A 21423-nucleotide genomic window follows, 5' to 3' on the forward strand; every position below is an offset into this window, starting at 1 on the left:
AGATTATTATTAATTTCCAGTCAATAAATTCTACAACATAGATAAAACATAGATATAATCCTTGTATGACAAACTACCAAATTTCACTCAAAGAAAAAATATTCAGACTAGCCTTGTATTTAGTAAAATATGGAAATTATAGTTTTTAAAAAAACCTTCCCACAAAAAAAGACTCCATACCAATTGGCTTCATTGATGAACTCTATCAGACATTTGAGGAAGAAATTGTATCAATTCTACATAAACCTTCAGAAAATTACACATTAGGGAATACATCCCAAGTCACCCTACTACATCAACGTTAGGCTGATTTCAAAACCAGACAAAGTTATCACAAGGAAAGAAATATAGAAAATAATAACCCTCATAAAGATTAATGCAAAAATTCCTAATAAAATTTTAGCAAATCAAAAACAAGAATGCATAACAACGATAGCATGCTATAACAAGTAGAGTTTATCTCCTGAATACAAAGCTTATTTAACATTCAAAAATTAATCAATATGGGACAGACTCTTGGAGTAAGTGAAAAGTCTGGCAAATCCTGTCGCCCAAAAGCAATGACAGAAACAGGTAACACTTGCAGAAACAATCATTTCAGAATCTGGAGAGTAACCAAGGCATACAATAAACTGAGAAGCAGTACTTCAAGAAAAAATACTAAACCTTAACAGTGAACACTTACCACTGTGGAGCCCTGGGAAGTTACCTCCCTCCCACCCCCAGCTCCATGGCTGATAGCTCTACCAATGCTTAGTAGTCTAGGAATGAAGACAGAGGAGCCCCATGCCCAGGGAATTTGCCAAAAATAACATTACCTTGGTGGCAAGCCCTCAGGAAAGCCCATCACCACAGCTAACTGAGGTTGCTATATTTGGAGCAAGCAAAAAACCATCCAGAAATTTCATAGGGAGATCGAGAAAACTCCCAAATACCCCAGCAGTCTGAAAGGCTGCATACATGTGTAAAGCTGTATACACACTCAAGAGAGGGCATCAGGTATCTACTCATTCCTGACTGAATGTGAGTTCTTGCACACAGAAAAAAAGCCTTATTAGCTCAATATGTTTAAACACAACCTCCAAGCAATCATTGGTTGACCTCTAAGCATTGGTTAGAGGGAAATTTACAGTTTTAAATACTTATATTAAATCAGAAGAAAATATCAAATCAGTAAGTTAAAGTTACACTTTAAGAATCTACAAAATAAATACACACACACACACACACACACAAAGGACAAACTAAACCCAAAGCGAGCAGAAAAAGGAAATTATGAGCATTAAGACAGAAATCAATGGAATGGAAAACAGAAAAATAACAAAGAAAGCAAATGAAATGCAAAACTTAGTTCTTTAAAAATATCAATAAAATCTTTAGCTATATTGACCAAGAAAGAAAAAGAAGAAATACACAGATCTAGAATTAAAGAAGGGACATCACTACCAACTTTAAGGAAATTAAAAGGTTTTCAAGGAAATACTATAAACAACTTTATCACACAGCTAACAAATTACACAACTTAGATGAAATGAATAAATTCTTAGAAAAACACACATTGCCACAATTGACTCAAGAAGAAATTAGAAAACCTAAAGACATTAAAAAATATATATAGTAGTTAAAAGTCATCCCATTAAGTAAAGCAGGTGCAAAAACATTTAAGGAAAAAATATAAATCCTCCACAAATTCCTTCAATAGAGGACACATTTTCCAACTCACTCTACCGTAAAGTCAGTATCAACTTTAGTACCAAAGCCAAAAACATCACAAGAAAAAAATCAGACCAATTTCTTCACGAACAGAGATGTAAAAATTATCAACAAAATAATAGCAAACCAAATCCCACGAGATATGAAGAGGATTATATACCAAGATCAAGCAGCTTTTATCCCAGGAACCTAAGGTGGTTTAACTTTTGAAAATAAAGTAATATACAATATATTAATAGAATAAAAGAAAAAAACCTACAAGATAATCTCAAGAGACACAGAAAGAACATTTGACAAAATCCATGCTAAAAACTTTCAAAGAACTAGGGATAGAAGGGAATTCCCTAACCCTGATAGAGGGCACCTACTAAAAACCTACAACTGACATCATGATAGTGTAAGGCTAAATGCTTTTCTCTAAGACTGGGAATAATACAAGCATGCCCACTCTTGCCTTGCTTGTTTGCTATTCAACACTATACTAGAGATTCTAGTCACTGCAGTCAGCAAGAAAAAGAAGTAAAAGGCATCCAGACTGAAAAACCATTAAAAATATCTCTATTTATAGACAACATAATCCAGTAATAGTGAAAAACCTAAAGAATCTACAAAACCACTAGTAGAACTAATAATGAGTTCAACAAGGTCACAGGAGACAAGATCAATCTTAAAAAATTAATTGTATTCCTATATACCAGCAAAGAACAATTCAAAAATGAAACTAAGAAAATAATACCACTCACAAAAGCATAAAAAGAATAAAATGCTTAGGAATAAATTTAGCCAAGGAAGCACAAGGCTTTATTGAACGCAATACATTACACTAAGAGAAATTAAAGATTAAATACAATGGAATATTGTTCAGCCATAAAAAAATAAGGAAATCCTGACATTTGTGACAATATGGATGAATATGAATGACATTACGCTAAGTGAAATAAGCCAGACACAGAAATATAAATACCATGTGACCTCACTTATATGTGGAATCTAAAAAGTCACATTCCAAGAAGCAAAGAGCAGAACTGCCAGAGGCTGGGGAAGGGGGTGGGGGGGTGGGGGTGGAAATGGGGAGATATTAGTCAAAGGGTACAAACTTCCAGTTAAAACACAAGTAAGTTATATTTGTCACTAATGTACAACATAGGGGCTAGAATAATACATTACATATTTGGAATCTGTTAACAGAGCATCTCTTACATAGACTTAACACACACACACACACACACACACACACACACACACACACACACACAAGGTAACTACATAAGGTGATGAATATGCTAGTTACCTTGACTGTGGTAATCATATCACAACATATATGTATATCAAATCATCATGTTGAACACCTTAAACATACGACTTATTTGAATTTATTTTTGTCAGTTATATCTCAATAAAACTGTGGGGGCTGGGGAGAGAGAACATTTCAAGCATACTGGAAGGTTTTCTCATGCTCCTCCAAGTTTATAACTCCCAACAGTAACCACCATTCTGTTTGCTGTCACCATACATTAATCAAGGCTGTCTTTGGACTTCATATACATGGAATTATACAATGGTCCTCTTTGGTATGGAGTTTCATCCATGTTGTTACTTGCTACTGCATGTTATCAGTAGTCCATTCTTTTCCATTTCTGTGTATTATTCCATTATATGATTATATAATACTCTATTCTTTGTATTGAAGTAGAGTTGACACACAATGTTTCACTAGTTGCACGTGTACGTATAATATTTTTTTAATGTTTATTTTTGAGAGAGAGACAGAGAGAGACAGAGAGCATAAGCAGGGGAGGAGCAGAGAGGGAGACACAGAATCTGAAGCAGGCTCCAGGCTCCAAACTGTCAGCACAGAGCCCGATGTGGAACTTGAACCCACGAACCGAAAGATCATGACCCAAGCTGAAGTTGGATGCTTAACCAACTGAGCCACCCAGGCACCCCTTTAATATTCTATTCTTAATGGACATCTGGAACAGTTCAAATTTAGGATTACTATGAAGAAAGCTTCATTCATATTACTATGAATGAAATCTGCATTCAAAAAAAAAAAAAAAAAGAAAGAAACTAATAGGAAAAACAATTCATGCTTGTGGATTGGAAGAATCACTAATTTTAAAATCACAATTTTCCCCAAGTTGATCCCCAAATTCCAAGTGGGCTTGCTTTCTCTCTCTTGCTCTTTCTTTTTTTCTTTTTTTAAATAGAAACTGACAGGCTGATCCTATAACTTAGATGGAAATGCAAAGACCTAGGAGCCAAAACATTTTGCAAAAAGAAGAACAAATTAAAGGACTAATGTAGTTCCCAATTTCAAAACTTACAGTACAGCTATAGTAATAAAGACAGCATGGCACTAATATAAAAGCAGACATGATTGATCAATGGAATGGAACTGAGATTCCAAGGGAAAAATAAATTACATTTTTCGGTGAACTGACTTTCAACAAAGGTGCCAAAACAATTCAGCGGGGAAAAGATTTTCTTTCCTTTCCACAAATGTAAATGATGAATTTTGAAATTCACTTCACACCATATATAAAAATTAACTCAAAATGGATCACAGATTTAAATGTGAGATCTAAAACTACAAGACAGGAGAAAACCTTCATGACCCTGGTTTAAGCAAAGATTCGTTAGCTATGACACCATATGCAAGATTCATAAATGAAAAAATTAATAAACTGGATTTCAATCAAAATCAAAACCTTTTTTTACTTCAAAAAGAAAATTACAGAAATAAAAAGGGTAAGCATTTCACCAAAGATATGCAAATAGCTAATAAGCACATGAAAAGCTGTGAACATCATTAGTTGTTAGGGAAATGTAAAATTAAAACCACAATGAGATACATGTATCCAGCCTTTTCAAAAGCTTACATTATGCCACTTCGCTTTTATGAAAGGATCTACGTTAGTACCTATTTTTACTAACCCAAGGAAATCTGAAAAGGATTTTTGCTTTTACAAAAAAAAAAAAAAAAGGTGAAAAGTGAAAACAGCTGTCAGTCAGTGTTTGTTCTGCAGCAAGCTGTCAGAGACGCGGCATGCACACCGTACCCTGAGCAGCAAGAGTGGCACTGCCAGGCTCCTTCCCCAGAACTACACCCAGCATCTCAGCATCAAGCTACTGCAGCTTTGAACTGTGTCTGCGCGCATCTGTGCCTTATCCCAATTTATTTTGTGCATCATTGACAAGATGTGTCCTAAGGTATTAGAAAAACCTAAGGGAGATTATTTTTTGGGGTCTGGGAAAGCTCCAAAAATTTTCCATATAAGTTAATTGTAATTGCTTCTTTGCTTTACAACACCATTTCAATTTATGAAAGGTTTCATAGGAATGCTCTGCTTTCACATAGAGGGAGAAAGCTGTACTACTACTGACTAAATCTTAGAAGACTGACTGTACCAACTGTGTCAAGGAAGTGTTGCAACTGGAACTTTCATACATTGCTGACAGGAATGTAAAATGATTCAAATCACTCTGGAAAATAGTCTGTTGGTTCCTTAAAAAAAGTTACATATACACCTATCATATGACCCAGCCATTCCACTTGCAGATATTTACCCAAGAGAAATGAAAGCGTATGTCCAAAGACTTTTATATGAACTTTCATAGCAGCTTTGTTTGGAATAGCCAAAATTGGAGGGGAAAAAACCCAAATGTCCATCAACAGATGAATAAATTGTGCTGTGTCCATACAATGGAATACTACTCTGCAATAAAAAGGATTGAATATCAATGCACACAACAAACAACATAGAAGAATCTCAAAATAATTATGCTGAGTGAAAGAAACTAGACCAAAAAGACAACGTACTATATGATGCCACTTACATAAAATTTTAGAAAATACAGACTAATTAATACAGACTAATAGAAAGCAGATCAGCAGTTGCCTTAGGCTGAGAGTAAGGGATGTGAAGTGGCCAGAGGAAGATTACAAAGATGCCCAAAGAAACTACCAATGATGATGAATATGTTCATTATATTTGATACAGGTCAAAATTTAGCAAAGTGCACATTTTAGATAAATTCAGTTTGTTGCACGTTGATGATACATCAATAGAACTGTAAAAAAATAATAATAATAAATGGATCTCAGGACAGAGAAAACAAAAAGAACTGTTATGTGGCTATTACAATTATCCAGGCTATAGTCAGTAGTGGCTGAGACTGGGATGGAACCTATTGAGGTAGAAATGTGAGTAGTTAACTTTAAAGTTTATTAAAGTACAGAAGTGGCAATACTTTGTTGATGTAACAGATATTGGCAGTTGAAGGAAAGGAAGCAATCAAGGACAACTTTAATTTTGGTGTAAGCAGGTGAGTGAACAGTAGTGTCATTTACTAAAATGAGGAATACTGGGATAGGATTACAGAGTCAAGGTTTCTCACCACGATTACCAAGAGTGATTCAAACTGGTTTTACAAGTTTAATGGATTTTAAAACAATGAGCCAGGATTTATATACAAATAGCTAGAAAATAAAAGTGGGGCACTGATCAACTACCACAAATATGAAAAATAAATATGTTTATGATACAGAAAAAGAACTAGCAATTTATGGATGTTATAAAACAAATGCAAACACGTTGGCTCAAAAGAGCTTTTTTAAATAATTGAAAGGTAGACTGTGCACATTAGAAAATAATTACTTAAAACTATTTTAATTAAATGCTTATTTAACTTCCAGTGTTTTTTCTAGAAGTATTACTTAGGTTTGTCTACATTTCTAAAAAAATGTGTCCATTAAAATCAAATTAATACTCAAAGAATGCTGCAGCCTCTTTATTTCCTTCAAAGACTGCTTTCCTGGACGCCTGGCTGGCTCAGTTGGTAGAGAATGTGACTCTTGATCTCAGGGTTGTTAAGTCTGAGACCCATGTTTTGTGTAGAGATTACTTAAAAAATTAAAAATCTTTGCTTACCTGTTTAATCTTTCGAATAATGACCCAAATTGTGCTGTTTTATATGATGGACTGAGAGCATCTTGATTTTCATTTAATTTGGAAACCAAACTATTAGAATAATTAACTTTAATGAGCTGAAAAAAGAAAGAAGAATCTGCCAAAATGGTAAATGTACATATACACAATTTAAATTATTTACCATAAAATACCATTCAAGTGGATCTCTATATGCAAATAAAAAAAAGTCTTTTCTGGTTTAAAAGAAAGTAATTGTGTCCTTATTGAAAACAAAATAATGTGCTAGCAATAAAAGCAATACCGGTATTTACATGATTATTAAAATAACAGAACTGATACTATGAGGAGTACCATTTTCTCAGAGGTTAACAAATATATATATTTTTTACCACCTTACACACCTGTCAGAATGACTAACATTAACAACTCAGGTAACAACAGATGTTGGCGAGGATGCGGAGAAAGAGGATCTCTTTTTGCATTGTTGGTGGGAATGCAAGCTGGTGCAGCCACTCTGGAAACAGTATGGAGGTTCCTCAAAAAATTAAAAATAGAACTACCCTATGATCCAGCAATTGCACTCCTAGGTATTGATCCAAGGGATACAGGTGTGCTGTTTCAAAGGGACACATGCACCCCCATGTTTATAGCAGCACTATCAATAATAGCCAAAGTGTGGAAACAGCCCAAATGTCCACAGATAGATGAATGGTTATATACAATTGAGCAAATTGTCTCTGACAGAAAATAATTTGTCTAAAAAAAAGAAAAAAAAAAAAAACTAGCTGTACTTATCTGTTTTTTCCATTTACTGAGTAATTTTAGAATGCTACTTTAATCTTTCTGAATATCAGTATCATTGAGTCCAAAATGGGGAACATATGGAAAAACTTGTGGAACCAGATGAGGTAATCCATGTGTTAATATGGATGGTACCATATAATGTATGACATTACAGTGGCCCAACACTAATCTATCCAGTAATAATAATTTATATTTGTAACACATTTTATTTATTAGCCATGAAACATAGAAATGAGAAGTCCAAAGACAACCAATGACAGAAAGTCAGTAAAAAACAAAACAAAATGAAACAAGGGAAAACAAAAGAGATATTCAGAAAAAGAGGGGGAGTCAAAAGTCAGGGAGAGCTAGAAGTAATGTCTGGAAATACATCTCACATCTCAGTTTCAAAGAAACAGTGACAGAAATGCAGGGACAAAGTCATCTCATGAAGTGAGAAACAAAAACAGACCAAAAGAGAAGAGAATACTATATGTTGGCTCTATACTACTTTTTCAAAGACCAGCAAGCCAAAGCCTACTTTTTCTTCTAGCCTGTTTTTTCAACTCATTTTTGTTTTACAGTTCCATTTTAATTCTTCTCACTTTTTTTGAAACCACTCCAAATAAGCAATTAAAGACTTCTCTAATACTTCACAATGTGACACTACATCCTGGACAAGAACATTAGCCTCTCTCTTTAATTTTCTCTTCTGGGTATTAAGTATATTATTATTTACCCCTCTGGAGATAATCACTAACCTGCAGCCTAAAAGCAAAGATTATTTAAGTAGAGATTACAGAGAGTTTTATTCTCTCTATCCCATAATCTATCTAGGATGCACATTTTAGTCTTATAAAATGCAAACTAATAACTAAATGGTTTTTATTGTATCATTCCAAAGTTAATGGATCCTTATATTAGTAAGGATAACATATCACTGGAATATAATACTTCATTTTCTCTTCTCTGGAAAACAGAAAACATATTTTAATAAATATCTTAATAAAACTGAATCATATCATTATATATTATATATAACATACCATATATAACTATAATTTATAAAATTGCAATTACAAATTTATAAATTATAAATTCATTTATAAGTGACAAATACAGAAATATGGCATAAAACCAGTGCATGCTAAAAAAAATGGGAAAAATTCAAAACTAAATATTGCCATTAACAAGACATCATGTTTATATAACCATTTCCCCCTACTACCACTATACATTAGTATAATACATAATTTTATTTATTTTTTTAAAACTCTCTATATAATCTAATAAAATGACTACTTGTATGGCCTATGGCAGATATATTTCAGAATTTTAAACTCTGGATGTTTTTAGATTTTTAATTTTAGAGAATTCACTGACAGAACATTTTAGCACTACACATCTCTATCTATACAAAAAGATTTGTATAGTTTGAATTCAAGTGCACATAACCAGTTGTCACCTGTCAAATCATAAAAAAGAATCAAGCCATCCCAACTCCTAATTTAATGGATTACCATGACATCACTGAGATTATGTACTGCTCTTCATAGGGTCCTTTCCATATCATACAAATTGGGCCACCATGACATCACCAACTAGTCATTTACTGTGATTACCATCATCAGCTCTTATATACTCATACTGAACTATTTTCAATTTCACTGTCAATTATTTTATAAAAGGATGATGATTTCAAATATTTTTAAGGAACATTCCAGTTTTTGAATTCATAATCTTTTACAGTGCAGACAATTAAATTTTGACCAAAGAGGAATTATTATACCTGACATCCTAAATTGGCTATATCTATAGCAATTCACAACCATTATTTTTTAAATCCATCAGAACAGAAAAAAAAGAGCATTTCATAAAAATACAATAATATAAAATGCTAAGTCTAGTGATTTAAATGTACCTGCTCATCCTGCTTTTTTTCATATGCAACTTTCTGAGGACTAGGTGCTGTTCTGGGAATGAAATTTTGTTTTGTAATGTTTCTGTTAGAAGATAACTCTGCTGCGAAGGATGGTGGAGTAAAACTGCAATTTTCTATTCTGTTGAACTGAGGTTCAAACATTCTTTCTGAGTCCATTACTTGTGACAACTATAGGAAAAGAAGATACAACCATTCGATTTGCCAAAATATATAAACTAGAAAAGAGGAAAGTCAAATAGAAGTGGAAAAGGTCATGGACTGCAGAAGAAGTTCCAAGGAAAAGTAAGTCATCAGTAATTAACAAGATTTCTTAAGACGAGAGAGGTTAAGACATGATAGGTTATCAACTAAAATTGTACTTAAGAGCTCCTTTCCGTCTGCCTTTCTTACTACTGATCCACCCTCAAGTTTCATGCCATCTCCAAATGACAGGAAATTTGAGTTTCACTGACGCACAATTCAGGTAAAAAGATTTCCAAAAGATTTTGGTATCACTGCCATTCTCTGATGTAGTTTAATTTTGGCAATTCAAAGCAAAGAAAGATAATAATGTAGCATTAAACCTTAAAATTTCAAGCTTTAATCACAATCTATAGATTTTCTAATTGATTAAAATTTTATTTACTAAAAAATCACTTGCAATACATTGAAAAAAATAATCTTGAGACCAGTGGAAATATTGAAAATAATTTGATATAAAATAATCCAGTCACTATGCTAGAAGAGAGGAATTTCTCAGCTTATCATATTAACCCAAATCAGGAATCCCCAAATGAATTATCCTTTGTAGCTCATCAGTAACAAGGAGAATCAATTGTTATATACACAGAGGACTAATCTACATTACTAGAACTCCAAAGGGTTCCTCATAAACAATCAGTTAAAATATTCTTAAAGTATAATTTTCTCATATTGAAAACTTTAGGGGCGCCTGGGTGGCTCCATTGGTTAAGCGTCCGACTTTGGCTCAGGTCATGATCTCACGGTTTGTGAGTTCAAGCCCCACATCAGGCTCTGTGCTGACAGCTCAGAGCCTGGAGCCTGCTTCAGATTCTGTGTCTCCCTCTCTCTCTCTGCTCCTCCCCCGCTCATGCTCTGTCTCTCTCTCTCCTTCAAAAATAAAAAATAAAATTAAAATAAAAAAAAAAAACTTTAAAAATAATTTAAGACTGTAAACAAAATTTTAAAGGACAATTTTCTCTGATATTTGAAAAATTTATATCATTTGATGGTATGTCACGATTGTTAAAGTAACTTAAACATTTTTGTTTTAAATCTCACCTGAACTGGGGCAAGTTCTTTCTTGTTGCCTAGTCTTTGATAGTACATACAAATGAAAAGAAAATGTTAAGGTTAAAAAAAATAGCTGGCAATAAACTTATCTTTTTCTATATATTTAAAATGCATAGTTGTATACAAATACACAAAAACATATAGAACTCTAAATCATTCTCTAATTTTATAAAAATTATATTATTACTCAAGAGACATTTTTAGGATAAGGAAAGTCAAACTACACATAAAATACATAGTATAAACATTAGCTCATTTGATAAAGGTCTTAATAGTTTAATAATACTGTAAACAGCCAAACCAAAAAAAAAAAAACAAAAACAAAAAAAAAACAAACAGCTAGAAGAGTAAGTCCTTTGTACATTTTCCAATGAATAAAACAGTACTGATAATGACCTGTTTAAATACCTAAATAATATACAACCTAGATAAAACCTACTTGTTTTCTACATCATCAATGCAGAGCTTAGATGGTATATAGTGAGGTGACATTGGAAGTTCTAAATCATGCTTTCTTAAGGGCATTTTTATATCTCTATGCATATTCACATAGGTTGGTTTTCTCACAGTTTCTATAATGAAAAAAATTATAATTATAAGAAATAAGAATAAAATCTTTTAAAAACAATGTTTGATATACAATGTTCATTAAATAAATATACATCTTAGAAATCTACTAAAACTACCTATATTCTATATGTACTAGAAGTCATTACAGCACTAAAAACTGTCATAAATAATTCAAATCATCTCTTTTTCATCATCTTACATAGTCCTCATAAAAAGGGCCATAATAATTCAGTTCTATTGTTTTCTTCTCCCCAAACTTCCTTGACCCCCCAACTATATCAGATGCTATGTAATACATGTCCATACCACTACATATGTTCTCTATTATAGCACTTACAGCAGTTTATTGTACTTCATTAACTCTATCTCTCTTAACAGATTTTTTTTAAGTAGGCTCCACTGCAGGGCTCGACCTCACAACTGTGAGATCATGACCTGAGCCAAAAATCAAGAGTCAGTCACTCATGGGGCACTTGAGTGGCCTAGTCGGTTAAGCATACTCAACTTACTGAGCATTCAGGTGCCCCTAGATTTTTAAACTTGATAGAAACATAAGTCTTTTCTCTCCTTATACAAGATATCACGATTTGGTCTGCTCAGTACTTTTAACTACTTTCCTTTTCTGAAAAATGCTTTTTACATACACACCAGCTATATGGTTTGCATAGAGAACTTCCTATCTTCCTATAAAACCCTGTCTCTAGAAAAATGATTGATTTAGGGGCAGCCATCTGACCCAAGATGAATCAATAATAGGATCACATCCTTGTGGTTATAAATAATTGTTCCAGTGCTAGGACCTGGCACCAATAGGGCAAGGTAGTATCCTTTCAGTAAAATTTTAAAACTCAGAACCAAGCAACAACTCTCAGTGTTTCCCTTGTGGCAAAACAGGAGAGATGAACAATATTACTTTTTTAAGGTCAAGTTTTAAGCCTAAATGAAAAAGACAACCTGAGAGAATTAAGTTAATATCTAAAATGAGAAAAAAATCTTGATGATATTCAAGTCCCTGATTCTAGCAGTGGCCCAGCGGCACCAGTGCCCTTTCTTTTAGTAAAGAGTCTTAATCTATTCAGGCTGCACTAACACAATGCCATAGATTGGGTGGTTATAAACAACAGAAATTAATTTCTCAGTCTGGAAATTGGCAGTCCAAAATCAAAGTGTTCTCAGACTCAGGGTCTGGTGACAGCCTCAGTCCTGGTTCAGAGAAAGCTGTCTCTTCACTGTGTCCTCACACAGTGAAAGAAGCAAGAAGAACTCTCTGGGGTCTCCTTTTAAAAGCACTAATTTCATTCATGAGGGCTCCAACATCATGACCTAATCACTTTCTAAAGGTCCTCCTCCTAATACCATCACTAATAAACTTTTGCTTTTGTAGGGAAGGAAAAATATGTTTTTCCTCTACTCTTCTAAATTCTCAGCTAGGGACTCTATAACAGAAGACAAATTAATAAATAAACTTCATACAAATGAAGAGTTTTATTAAATAAATCTACTGAATAAATTTTAAATGGAAAACTTTATAAAGAAATAGAGACCCAAGTAAGTGGTTAAACCTGAGCACTTTTATACTAGGTTTGATGAAGAGTGGAAAGTAGTGGGAAAATGTGATTGAACAAAAAAGGGTATGAACTAAGTGAAGCATAATAAATGTTCCTCAAAAACAGCAAGGCTTGTTTGTTCAGATTGTTCTCGGCGTCCCTCTGTCTTGGAGATAAAGACGTTCCTTTCCTCAAGGTATAGGGAGGACAGTTCTCAAATGAGAATCCTTCCTGTTTCTCTGCTGCTTCTCAAATTCCTTGTGCTTAGAATAGTCAGTATGCCAAGGTGCCTTATTTTTGGGCAGTGTGCCCTGACCCCATCACTTTCTATTCTATTCCTAGCATCCAATATACTTCTTAGGGTAAGTACTCAATAAACATGTTGAATATATAAATGAAAAGAAAGTGAAGGAGAAAGGAAATATATGAAGGTAAATAAATCACTGGACAGCCTCATGAAAAATAAACTGGTCCCCTATCTTACACCATACACAAATTCACCTCAAGATGGGTTAAAAAGTTCAACATATGACCTAAAACCATAAACCTCCTAGAAGAAAACATAAGAGGTAAGTTCCTTGACATCAGTCTTGGAGATGATTTTTTTTTGGATTTGACACCAAAAGCAAACAAACATGTGAAACTATATCAAACTAAGAAGCATGGAGCTAATCAGGGCACCTGGATAGCTCAGTCAGTTGAGCCTCCAACTTTGGCTCAGGTCACAATCTCGTGGTTCGTGGGTTCAGGTTCAGCATTGGGCTCTGTGCTGACAGCTTAGAGCCTGGAACCTGCTTCAGAGTCTGTGTCTTCCTCTCCCTCTCTGTCTCTGCCCCTCCCCTGCTCACGCTCTGTCTGTCTCTCTCTCAAACATAAACATTTAAAAAAATTAAAAAGCATGGAGCTAAAATGTACTATGTTAAGTGAAATAAGTCAGAGAAAGACAAATACCATATGATTTCACTCATGTGCGGAATTTAAGAAATAAAACAGATGAACATATGAGAAGGGGGGGAGGAAGAAGAGAGAAGGAAACAAACTACAAGACACTCTTAACAATAGAGAACTGAGGGTTGATGGAGGGATGTGGGTGAATAATGGGTATTAAGGAGGGCACTTGTGATGAGCACTGGGTGTTATATGATGAACTCTACTCCTGGAACCAATATTGCACTGTATGGTAACTAAAATTTAAATAAAAACAAAGAGACAACAAAAAACGAAAACTCTTCCGCACAGCAAAAAAAATCTTTCCCAAAATGAAAAGACAAACTATGCAATGGGAGAATATATCTGCAAATCATTTATCTGATAAGGTTCAATATACAAAATATATAATGAACTCATACAACTCTTAGCCAAAAATGAACAAGCTAATTTTGTAAATGGGCAGTGAAACTGAATAGACAGCTTTCCAAAGAAGACATACAAATGGTCAACAGGTACATGAAAAGATGCTCAACATCACTCATCTTCAGGGAGATGCATATCAAAACCACAATGAGATATCAACCCATACCTGTTAGAATGGCTATCATCAAAAAGGCAAGAGATAAACAAGTGCCAGCAAGGATGTAGAAAAAGAGAACTCTTGATTGCTGTTGGTAGGAATGTAAATGGATGGAGCTACTACAGTGAACATAATGTATGTTCCTCAAAATATTAAAAGTAGAACTACCATAGGACTCAGGAATCCCACTTCTGAGTATATATTGAAAGGAAATGAAAAGAGCATCATATGGAGATACCTGCACTCCCATGTTCACAGGAAAATTATTCACAATAGCCATGATATGGAAATAAGTTCAGTGTGTGTCAATGGATGAATGGGTAAAGAAGATGTGGTATACACATATGACAAAATATTCTTCAGCCATGAAAATGAAGGAAATCCTGCCATTTGTGACAACTTGGATGGACCGTAAAGGCATGTTAACTGAAGTAAGCTAGAGAAAGACAAATAATGCATGGTATCACTTACATATGGAATCTAAAAAAAAAAAAAAAAAAAAAAAAAAGTCAAATTCATAGAAACGGAGTAGAAAAGTGGATGCTGGGGGCTAGGGGCTGTGGAGTAGGGGAAATACAGGTTTGCAGAGGGTGCAAACTTTCAGCTATAAAATCAATAAACATCATGACTGTGGCTGATAACACTGTATTACGTTAAGTGAAGAAAAAGAAGGTAAATACATCAATCATATTTACAACAAAAAATTTTATTGCTAAAATCCATAAATAGTATATTTACTTTTAAAGTATAACTAAATTTCCTTGTGTAAACCGTCATCTGCAGAGTAAGATACAAAAATGGCAGAGAAAGGAAAAGAGGATATACTAACAGTAGTTATAAGCAATTTCTATCCTCCTTTATGAACAGTCTTATTTCTTAGGCTCTCATTTTAGCACTTATCTTGAAGATTAAATATCGCACACAAGTTCCCTTGAGACAAAAATATACTCTGTCTAAACTTTTTATTTACTTGAAGACTCTAAACATAGGCAAATGAACTTTGTTTTGAAGTATTAGACTACTATAGTTAACATTCTAAGAATGCCTAAGAAATTATTCAAGTTGTGATATATGAAACTAATCATTAATGGAAAAACCTTTTTCAGTGCCTCCTTTCAAACAAATTCTCTAAATACTGTAAGACAGTAAAGACATTTATTCCCTTAGCCCTTTAGCTAACTTTGGTAACTATCTGCCTAAGCAGACTAATGTAGTAACTAAAACAACTGCAATATAATGTTTGACCATACCTTACAAAGTTAATTGTATATAACACATAACTTAAAAATATGAAGCCACAGAAGATTTTAAGAATTAACAAAAGTACTAATTTATACTTTGAGTTCTAAAGTTACAATTTTATTAGAAAACTGAATGTTACGATTATTTTAGAGTCAAAACAAAATGCTAATGAAAAGACTTACCAGGTGTTTTCTTCTGGCAAGATATGTGATTTACCATATACAAGTTAAGGAGGTCTAAACTGACAGTGGAATTTTTGACAGGGGATAAAACCCCCAGTAATTTCATTTTTGATTTTAACCTTTTCTTTTCAAAATATTCCTAAAACAATTAAAAATAAAAGTTATTACAACAGCCATATGATTTTAGGCAGAATCATAAAAATAAAAAAGCAATAATGCATTAAATAGTTGACTTGACATTTTTATATTTTTGATATCCCCTTTATATGTTTACATATAAACTGAAATCAATCATGATGACTTATAATTTGCCCAAAGACTCTTAATTTCACAGCCTCTTAAAATCTTTCTTTTGTTAAACGTAATGACTTTAAAACAGAGCCATTCCCCAGTATCAAAAGATTAAAAATTATATGAAATGTAGAAAGTTGCCAATTTAATTCCCTTTGTTATCCTTCCATGACTCCTACTTTGCCATTAGCAAGGGTTGTACTGTGGAGAGGACTGAGAAGTGAATGGGAGATAAGAGTGAAGAGGCATAGCAGGAAAGGGAAAGGACCCAGAAAGGGAGCAAAAATTGTTTCAATAGGGGAAAATTAAGTATGTTTGAGTATCAGTGTAAAGCCTCCAGTTGACAGTGACTGGTGGAGGATATAAGAAAGAGAAGAATTAATTGATGCCATGAAGTCCCTGAGAAAGATGGAATCCAGATTGCAGATTCCTTTGACTAGAGGAAACTACAGTACTTCCACAGTCACAGAAGGGAAAGATTTAGTGAAGATATAAGATAGTTTACAGAACTGGTAGTAGAAATCTGAGATAATTCTCATGATACCTTCTATTGCCTCTAAAATATAAGACAAAGTCATCTAATGAGTATGAAAGGATTAAAAAATAGAGTTGGGGAAGAGTACTTTGGGGAATCATGACTTCGAAAATGTCATACCTTTCCTTTAAAAGAAGAGAAAAGAAGCCTAACTAGAGATCAACACTTTGGGGGAGGGCCATATGTCTTTTCCTTTCTTGTAAATATTCACAAGAATGATCCAGAGTTAGAATATTAAAAAAAAAAAAAAATCTGGAGACAGACTATATTCATGGTTTATTTACTGAATGCCTACGTTATTGCTTGTCACATCCAGGCACAGGCGATACAAAATAAACAAAAGTAATAAAATCCCTCTTCTGATGAATATATGCTAATGAAGGTGAGGGACGACAGAACAAACAAACTTATAACTAAATACGAAATTATGAAAAAGAGTGAGGACTAAAAAAGGGTCCTAGAGAGAAAGTAACTAGAGAGTGGGGAGCTACTTAGATGCTGAGATCAGAGAAAAACAATGTTAAGAGGAGATTATTTTGGCTGAAACACAAATGTTGATAAGCCAGGCATGCAAATATCTTGAGGAGGAATATTCCAGACAAAGAGAAGAATGGCAGAAAGAAGTTCAGTGTAGCTAAAACACAATGAATAACAGGGTGAGTAGTAAGAAAGTCAGAGAAGTAGGGAAGGTGTAAATCCTTCAGGTCCTTTTCGGCTATGGTTAAGTCAGTATTACTCTAAAAGCAGTGGTGTGCTGCTGGGAGTTGTTTAGAGGTTGGCTGAAGGTCCTCAGGTGGAGCGATCACATCGCACAACCGCACAAACAGATTTACCATGCGGACAAATACAACAAGGAGGAGTTCCAGTACAGCATGCCATGTTGCCCAAGGGCATAGCCACGCCAGTCTCAAACACATTTGATAGCTGAGTCTGAACTTGGAGGCATCTTGGCTTTCAGCAGAGTCAGGGATGGGTCCATTATATGATCCATGAACCAGAACCTCACATCTTGTTCTGGAGGACACTGACCAAGAAGCCAAAGAAATGAAGCTAACATCTTTCTGACAACATTATTATGTTACTTTCTTGTTTCTCCCTTTGATATTGAAAGGATATTCAGACTGTTTGAATGTGCTGGTGACCTGCTCTGCTTCAAGTGAGCAGAGCCAACAGCACCATGGCCCAGCCAGATGAGTGCTATTTGGGCTGCAGCCTTGGCTGAGTGTGACCCCAGAAGCCATGCAGAGCTCTGTACCCAGCAGAATACACTTGGTAGATGGAGGAAGCAACTAATCTAAGAATAAGGTCATGGCTATCACAGGGACTGTGTAAACTTGCTCTTTTGTTTTTTCTGCCAAGTATTGTATGTATGGTGGTTTATGTTTCATTGTATTGGAAACTTTCCATTTTACTCAAGAAATCTGTTCCATGTTACCTTGATAAAAGAGGAAGTTTTTATAATATAAAAAATAAAAAAATAATAAAATAAAAGCAGTGAAAAACAACTGAAGCTTTTAAGCAGGAGAATGACAAATTCTGATTTGTGCTTTTAAAAGATCATACTAACTGCTACATGAAGAACAGACTACAAAGGAATGAAAGATAAAACAGAAAAAATTGGTAAGTTCAATTACATTAGAATTAGGAACTTTCCTTCAAAGACAGCATTAAGAAAAGAAAAATAAAAGCTACAGAGTACACGTATAACCAACAAAAAATTCTAAATATATAAAGACAATAAGCAAAAGACCAACACCACCAAAAAAAATGTAAAAAAAATACTTGGAAAAGTACTTCGTAAAAGAGGAAACACGGATGAAAAGATAACCTTATTAGTCCAAAAAATACAAGTTAAATTTATAGTGAGACATCATCTAAGTTAATAACTATCCTGCTTTTATTATAATCACTCCCTTGCTTTTCTTTAAATTTTATGAGCTTTGAACATTTTTTTTTTCTGTTTTGGACTTTTGGCAAACAGAATGCTACTGCTTACCTTGTGTGACTTGTGACGTTTGTTAAAAATTATGTTTGGGGGAGTCATCTACATTAATTCTATGTAGTTGATACATTTTCACTGCTGTACCATTACTTGGGTATCCCACAATTCAACCATTCTACTGCTAATGGACATTTGGATGGTCTCCTTCCCTCCCCAGGCTCTTGCCCTTCTCTTTTGCCTTCTCCTCTTTTTGCTGCGTAACAAAGATCCAAACAAGCTTGCATATGTCTCAAAGTACACATGTGGAAGAGTTTCTCTTGAATATACACTACTCAGTTGTAAGATACATACATGCTCAACTTTATATAATAAAATCAATGTAAGAAAAAGAACTAATAAAAAAGTTAGGAGACAGGTTCTAAGACCATCATAATACTCTAGGCAATAAACGATATGAATTGGGGTACTGATAGCACACGTAGTGAGAAGTGATCAGACGTGGGATATATGTCGGAGCTAGAATCAACAATGATCTTTAAGTCTCCACCTGAGCAAAATGGTTGGCTATTCAAGCTATCTATAAACAAAAAACTGGATAGTCAGTCTTTTAGTTACTTAGGTGAATTTATTAACTTTCAAAAAATATTTCAGAAGATCACTGTTCTCATAATGCTGATATAAATAAAAATATTTATTTTTTTTACCTTTTGCTTTCTCCTTTCCTGCTTGATCAGAACCCTGGTACTGAAAAAAGAAGCAAAACAAAAAAATATAATGGTTAAAAAAATAGTTTCTTAAATGATTGCCATTTTGGCTGAAGACTTGAAATTAACATCTAAAAGTATAGTAACAATTATATTATTTTTTGAAAAGAAAACTATGAAAATTTTATTTATAGCATATACTACTTCAAAAAATTTTCTTAGAAAATTCAAGAAGTAATAAAGACTAACCTCTAATAAATAAAAAACATTAAAAAATCTGAATTATAAAATCAATATAAGCAAAGAGAAAGCAATGCATTGGAAAAGATGTATCCCTGAAACATTCTCATCTGATAGCAATATTCTTGGTCAAAACTGCTATTTTCCTGCCTTTCCTTGTATTTCAATATTCTACTAAAATCGAGAGGGATTAGAGAGAAGATCAAAATCTATATAGGATCTAAGGAACTGTTAAGTTTATTATTAGAGCAACCTGAATTATATTAATGTATCAGCTAAGTGTTTTTGAAATCATCTAACTTCTTAAAAAAAAAAAAAAGCTAGTCATTATGGATGCACCTTATACCTATGATCTTTGTGCTAAACACTGCACTAAATCCCAATGAAAGTACAGTATTTAACAGTTACTAAAATATTTGCTCTCTTAGTAATACTGAAATGCTGTAAAACATTCATGACAATACAAGCAGATCTGCACAATATAGCTTTTTTTTTCAATATATGAAATTTATTGTCAAATTGGTTTCCATACAATACCCAGTGCTCATCCCAAAAGGTGCCCTCCTCAATACCCATCACCCACCCTCCCCTCCCTCCCACCCCGCATCAACCCTCAGTTTGTTCTCAGTTTTTAAGAGTCTCTTATGCTTTGGCTCTCTCCCACTCTAACCTCCTTTTTTTTTTTCCTTCCCATTTCCTTTCCCCCATGGGTTTCTGGTAAGTTTCTCAGGATCCACATAAGAGTGAAAACATATGGTATCTGTCTTTCTTTGTATGGCTTATTTCACTTAGCATAACACTCTCCAGTTCCATCCATGTTGCTACAAAGGGCCATATTTCATTCTTTCTCATCGCCACGTAGTACTCCATTGTGTATATAAACCACAATTTATTCATTGGTTGATGGACATTTAGGCTCTTTCCATAATTTGGCTATTGTTGAGAGTGCTGCTATAAACATTGGGGTACAAGTGCCCCTATGCATCAGTACTCCTGTATCCCTTGGGTAAATTCCTAGCAGTGCTATTGCTGGGTCATAGGGTAGGTCTAGTTTTAATTTTCTGAGGAACCTCCACACTGTTTTCCAGAGTGGCTGCACCAATTTGCATTCCCACCAACAGTACAAGAGGGTTCCCGTTTCTCCACATCCTCTCCAGCATCTACAGTCTCCTGATTTGTTCATTTTGGCCACTCTGGCGTGAGGTGATATCTGAGTGTGGTTTTGATTTGTATTTCCTTGATGAGGGGGCGATGTTGAGCATCTTTTCATGTGCCTGTTGGCCATCCAGATGTCTTCTTTAGAGAAGTGTCTATTCATGTTTTCTGCCCATTTCTTCACTGGGTTATTTGTTTTTTGGGTGTGGAGTTTGGTGAGCTCTTTATAGATTTTGGATACTAGCCCTTTGTCCGATATGTCATTTGCAAATATCTTTTCCCATTCCGTTGGTTGTCTTTTAGTTTTTTTTGGTTGTTTCCTCTGCTGTGCAGAAGCTTTTTATCTTCATAAGGTCCCAGTAGTTCATTTTTGCTTTTAATTCCCTTGCCTTTGGGGATGTGTCAAGTAAGAAATTGCTGCAGCTGAGATCAGAGAGGTCTTTTCCTGCTTTCTCCTCCAGGGTTTTGATGGTTTCCTGTCTCACATTCAGGTTCTTAATCTGTTTTGAGTTTATTTTTGTGAATGGTGTGAGAAAGTGGTCTAGTTTCAACCTTCTGCATGTTGCTGTCCAGTTCTCCCAGCACCATTTGTTAAAGAGACTGTCTTTTTTCCATTGGATGTTCTTTCCTGCTTTGTCAAAGATGAGTTGGCCATACGTTTGTGGGTCTAGTTCTGGGGTTTCTATTCTATTCCATTGGTCTATGTGTCTGTTTTTGTGCCATGCACAATATAGCTTTTAGATATACATGAAACTATGGCCTCAAATTCAAGATTTGTGCAAGAATTATAAGTAAAATAATCAAATGTATCTTAGCTATATGAAATAACATGAAAATAAT

General features: G+C 34.2%; 1 protein-coding gene and 1 pseudogene across 5 annotated transcripts in view; one reads left to right on the plus strand and one right to left on the minus strand.

Annotated features, from left to right (window-relative positions):
- The window catches only part of CUNH12orf40 (chromosome unknown C12orf40 homolog), a 263127-nt gene that overhangs the window by 43469 nt on the left and 198235 nt on the right, over positions 1-21423 (minus strand). For all 5 annotated transcript variants that reach the window (XM_053895208.1, XM_053895206.1, XM_053895210.1 and 2 more), the window contains 6 exons: positions 19189-19228; positions 15717-15855; positions 11105-11237; positions 10654-10687; positions 9352-9540; positions 6648-6763 (listed from right to left, as the gene is read on the minus strand). In XM_053895208.1, the coding sequence (XP_053751183.1) occupies positions 6648-6763; positions 9352-9540; positions 10654-10687; positions 11105-11237; positions 15717-15822 (578 nt within the window). In that variant the 5' untranslated portion in view covers positions 15823-15855; positions 19189-19228. The remainder of the gene's footprint in view (positions 1-6647; positions 6764-9351; positions 9541-10653; positions 10688-11104; positions 11238-15716; positions 15856-19188; positions 19229-21423) is intronic.
- LOC109268576 (cyclin-dependent kinases regulatory subunit 1-like) lies at positions 17187-17590 on the plus strand (annotated as a pseudogene).

The sequence above is a fragment of the Panthera pardus genome, unplaced genomic scaffold, assembly GCF_024362965.1.
Source record: "Panthera pardus isolate Hobbes unplaced genomic scaffold, ASM2436296v1 HiC_scaffold_6, whole genome shotgun sequence".
Taxonomy (NCBI): Eukaryota; Metazoa; Chordata; class Mammalia; order Carnivora; family Felidae; genus Panthera; species Panthera pardus.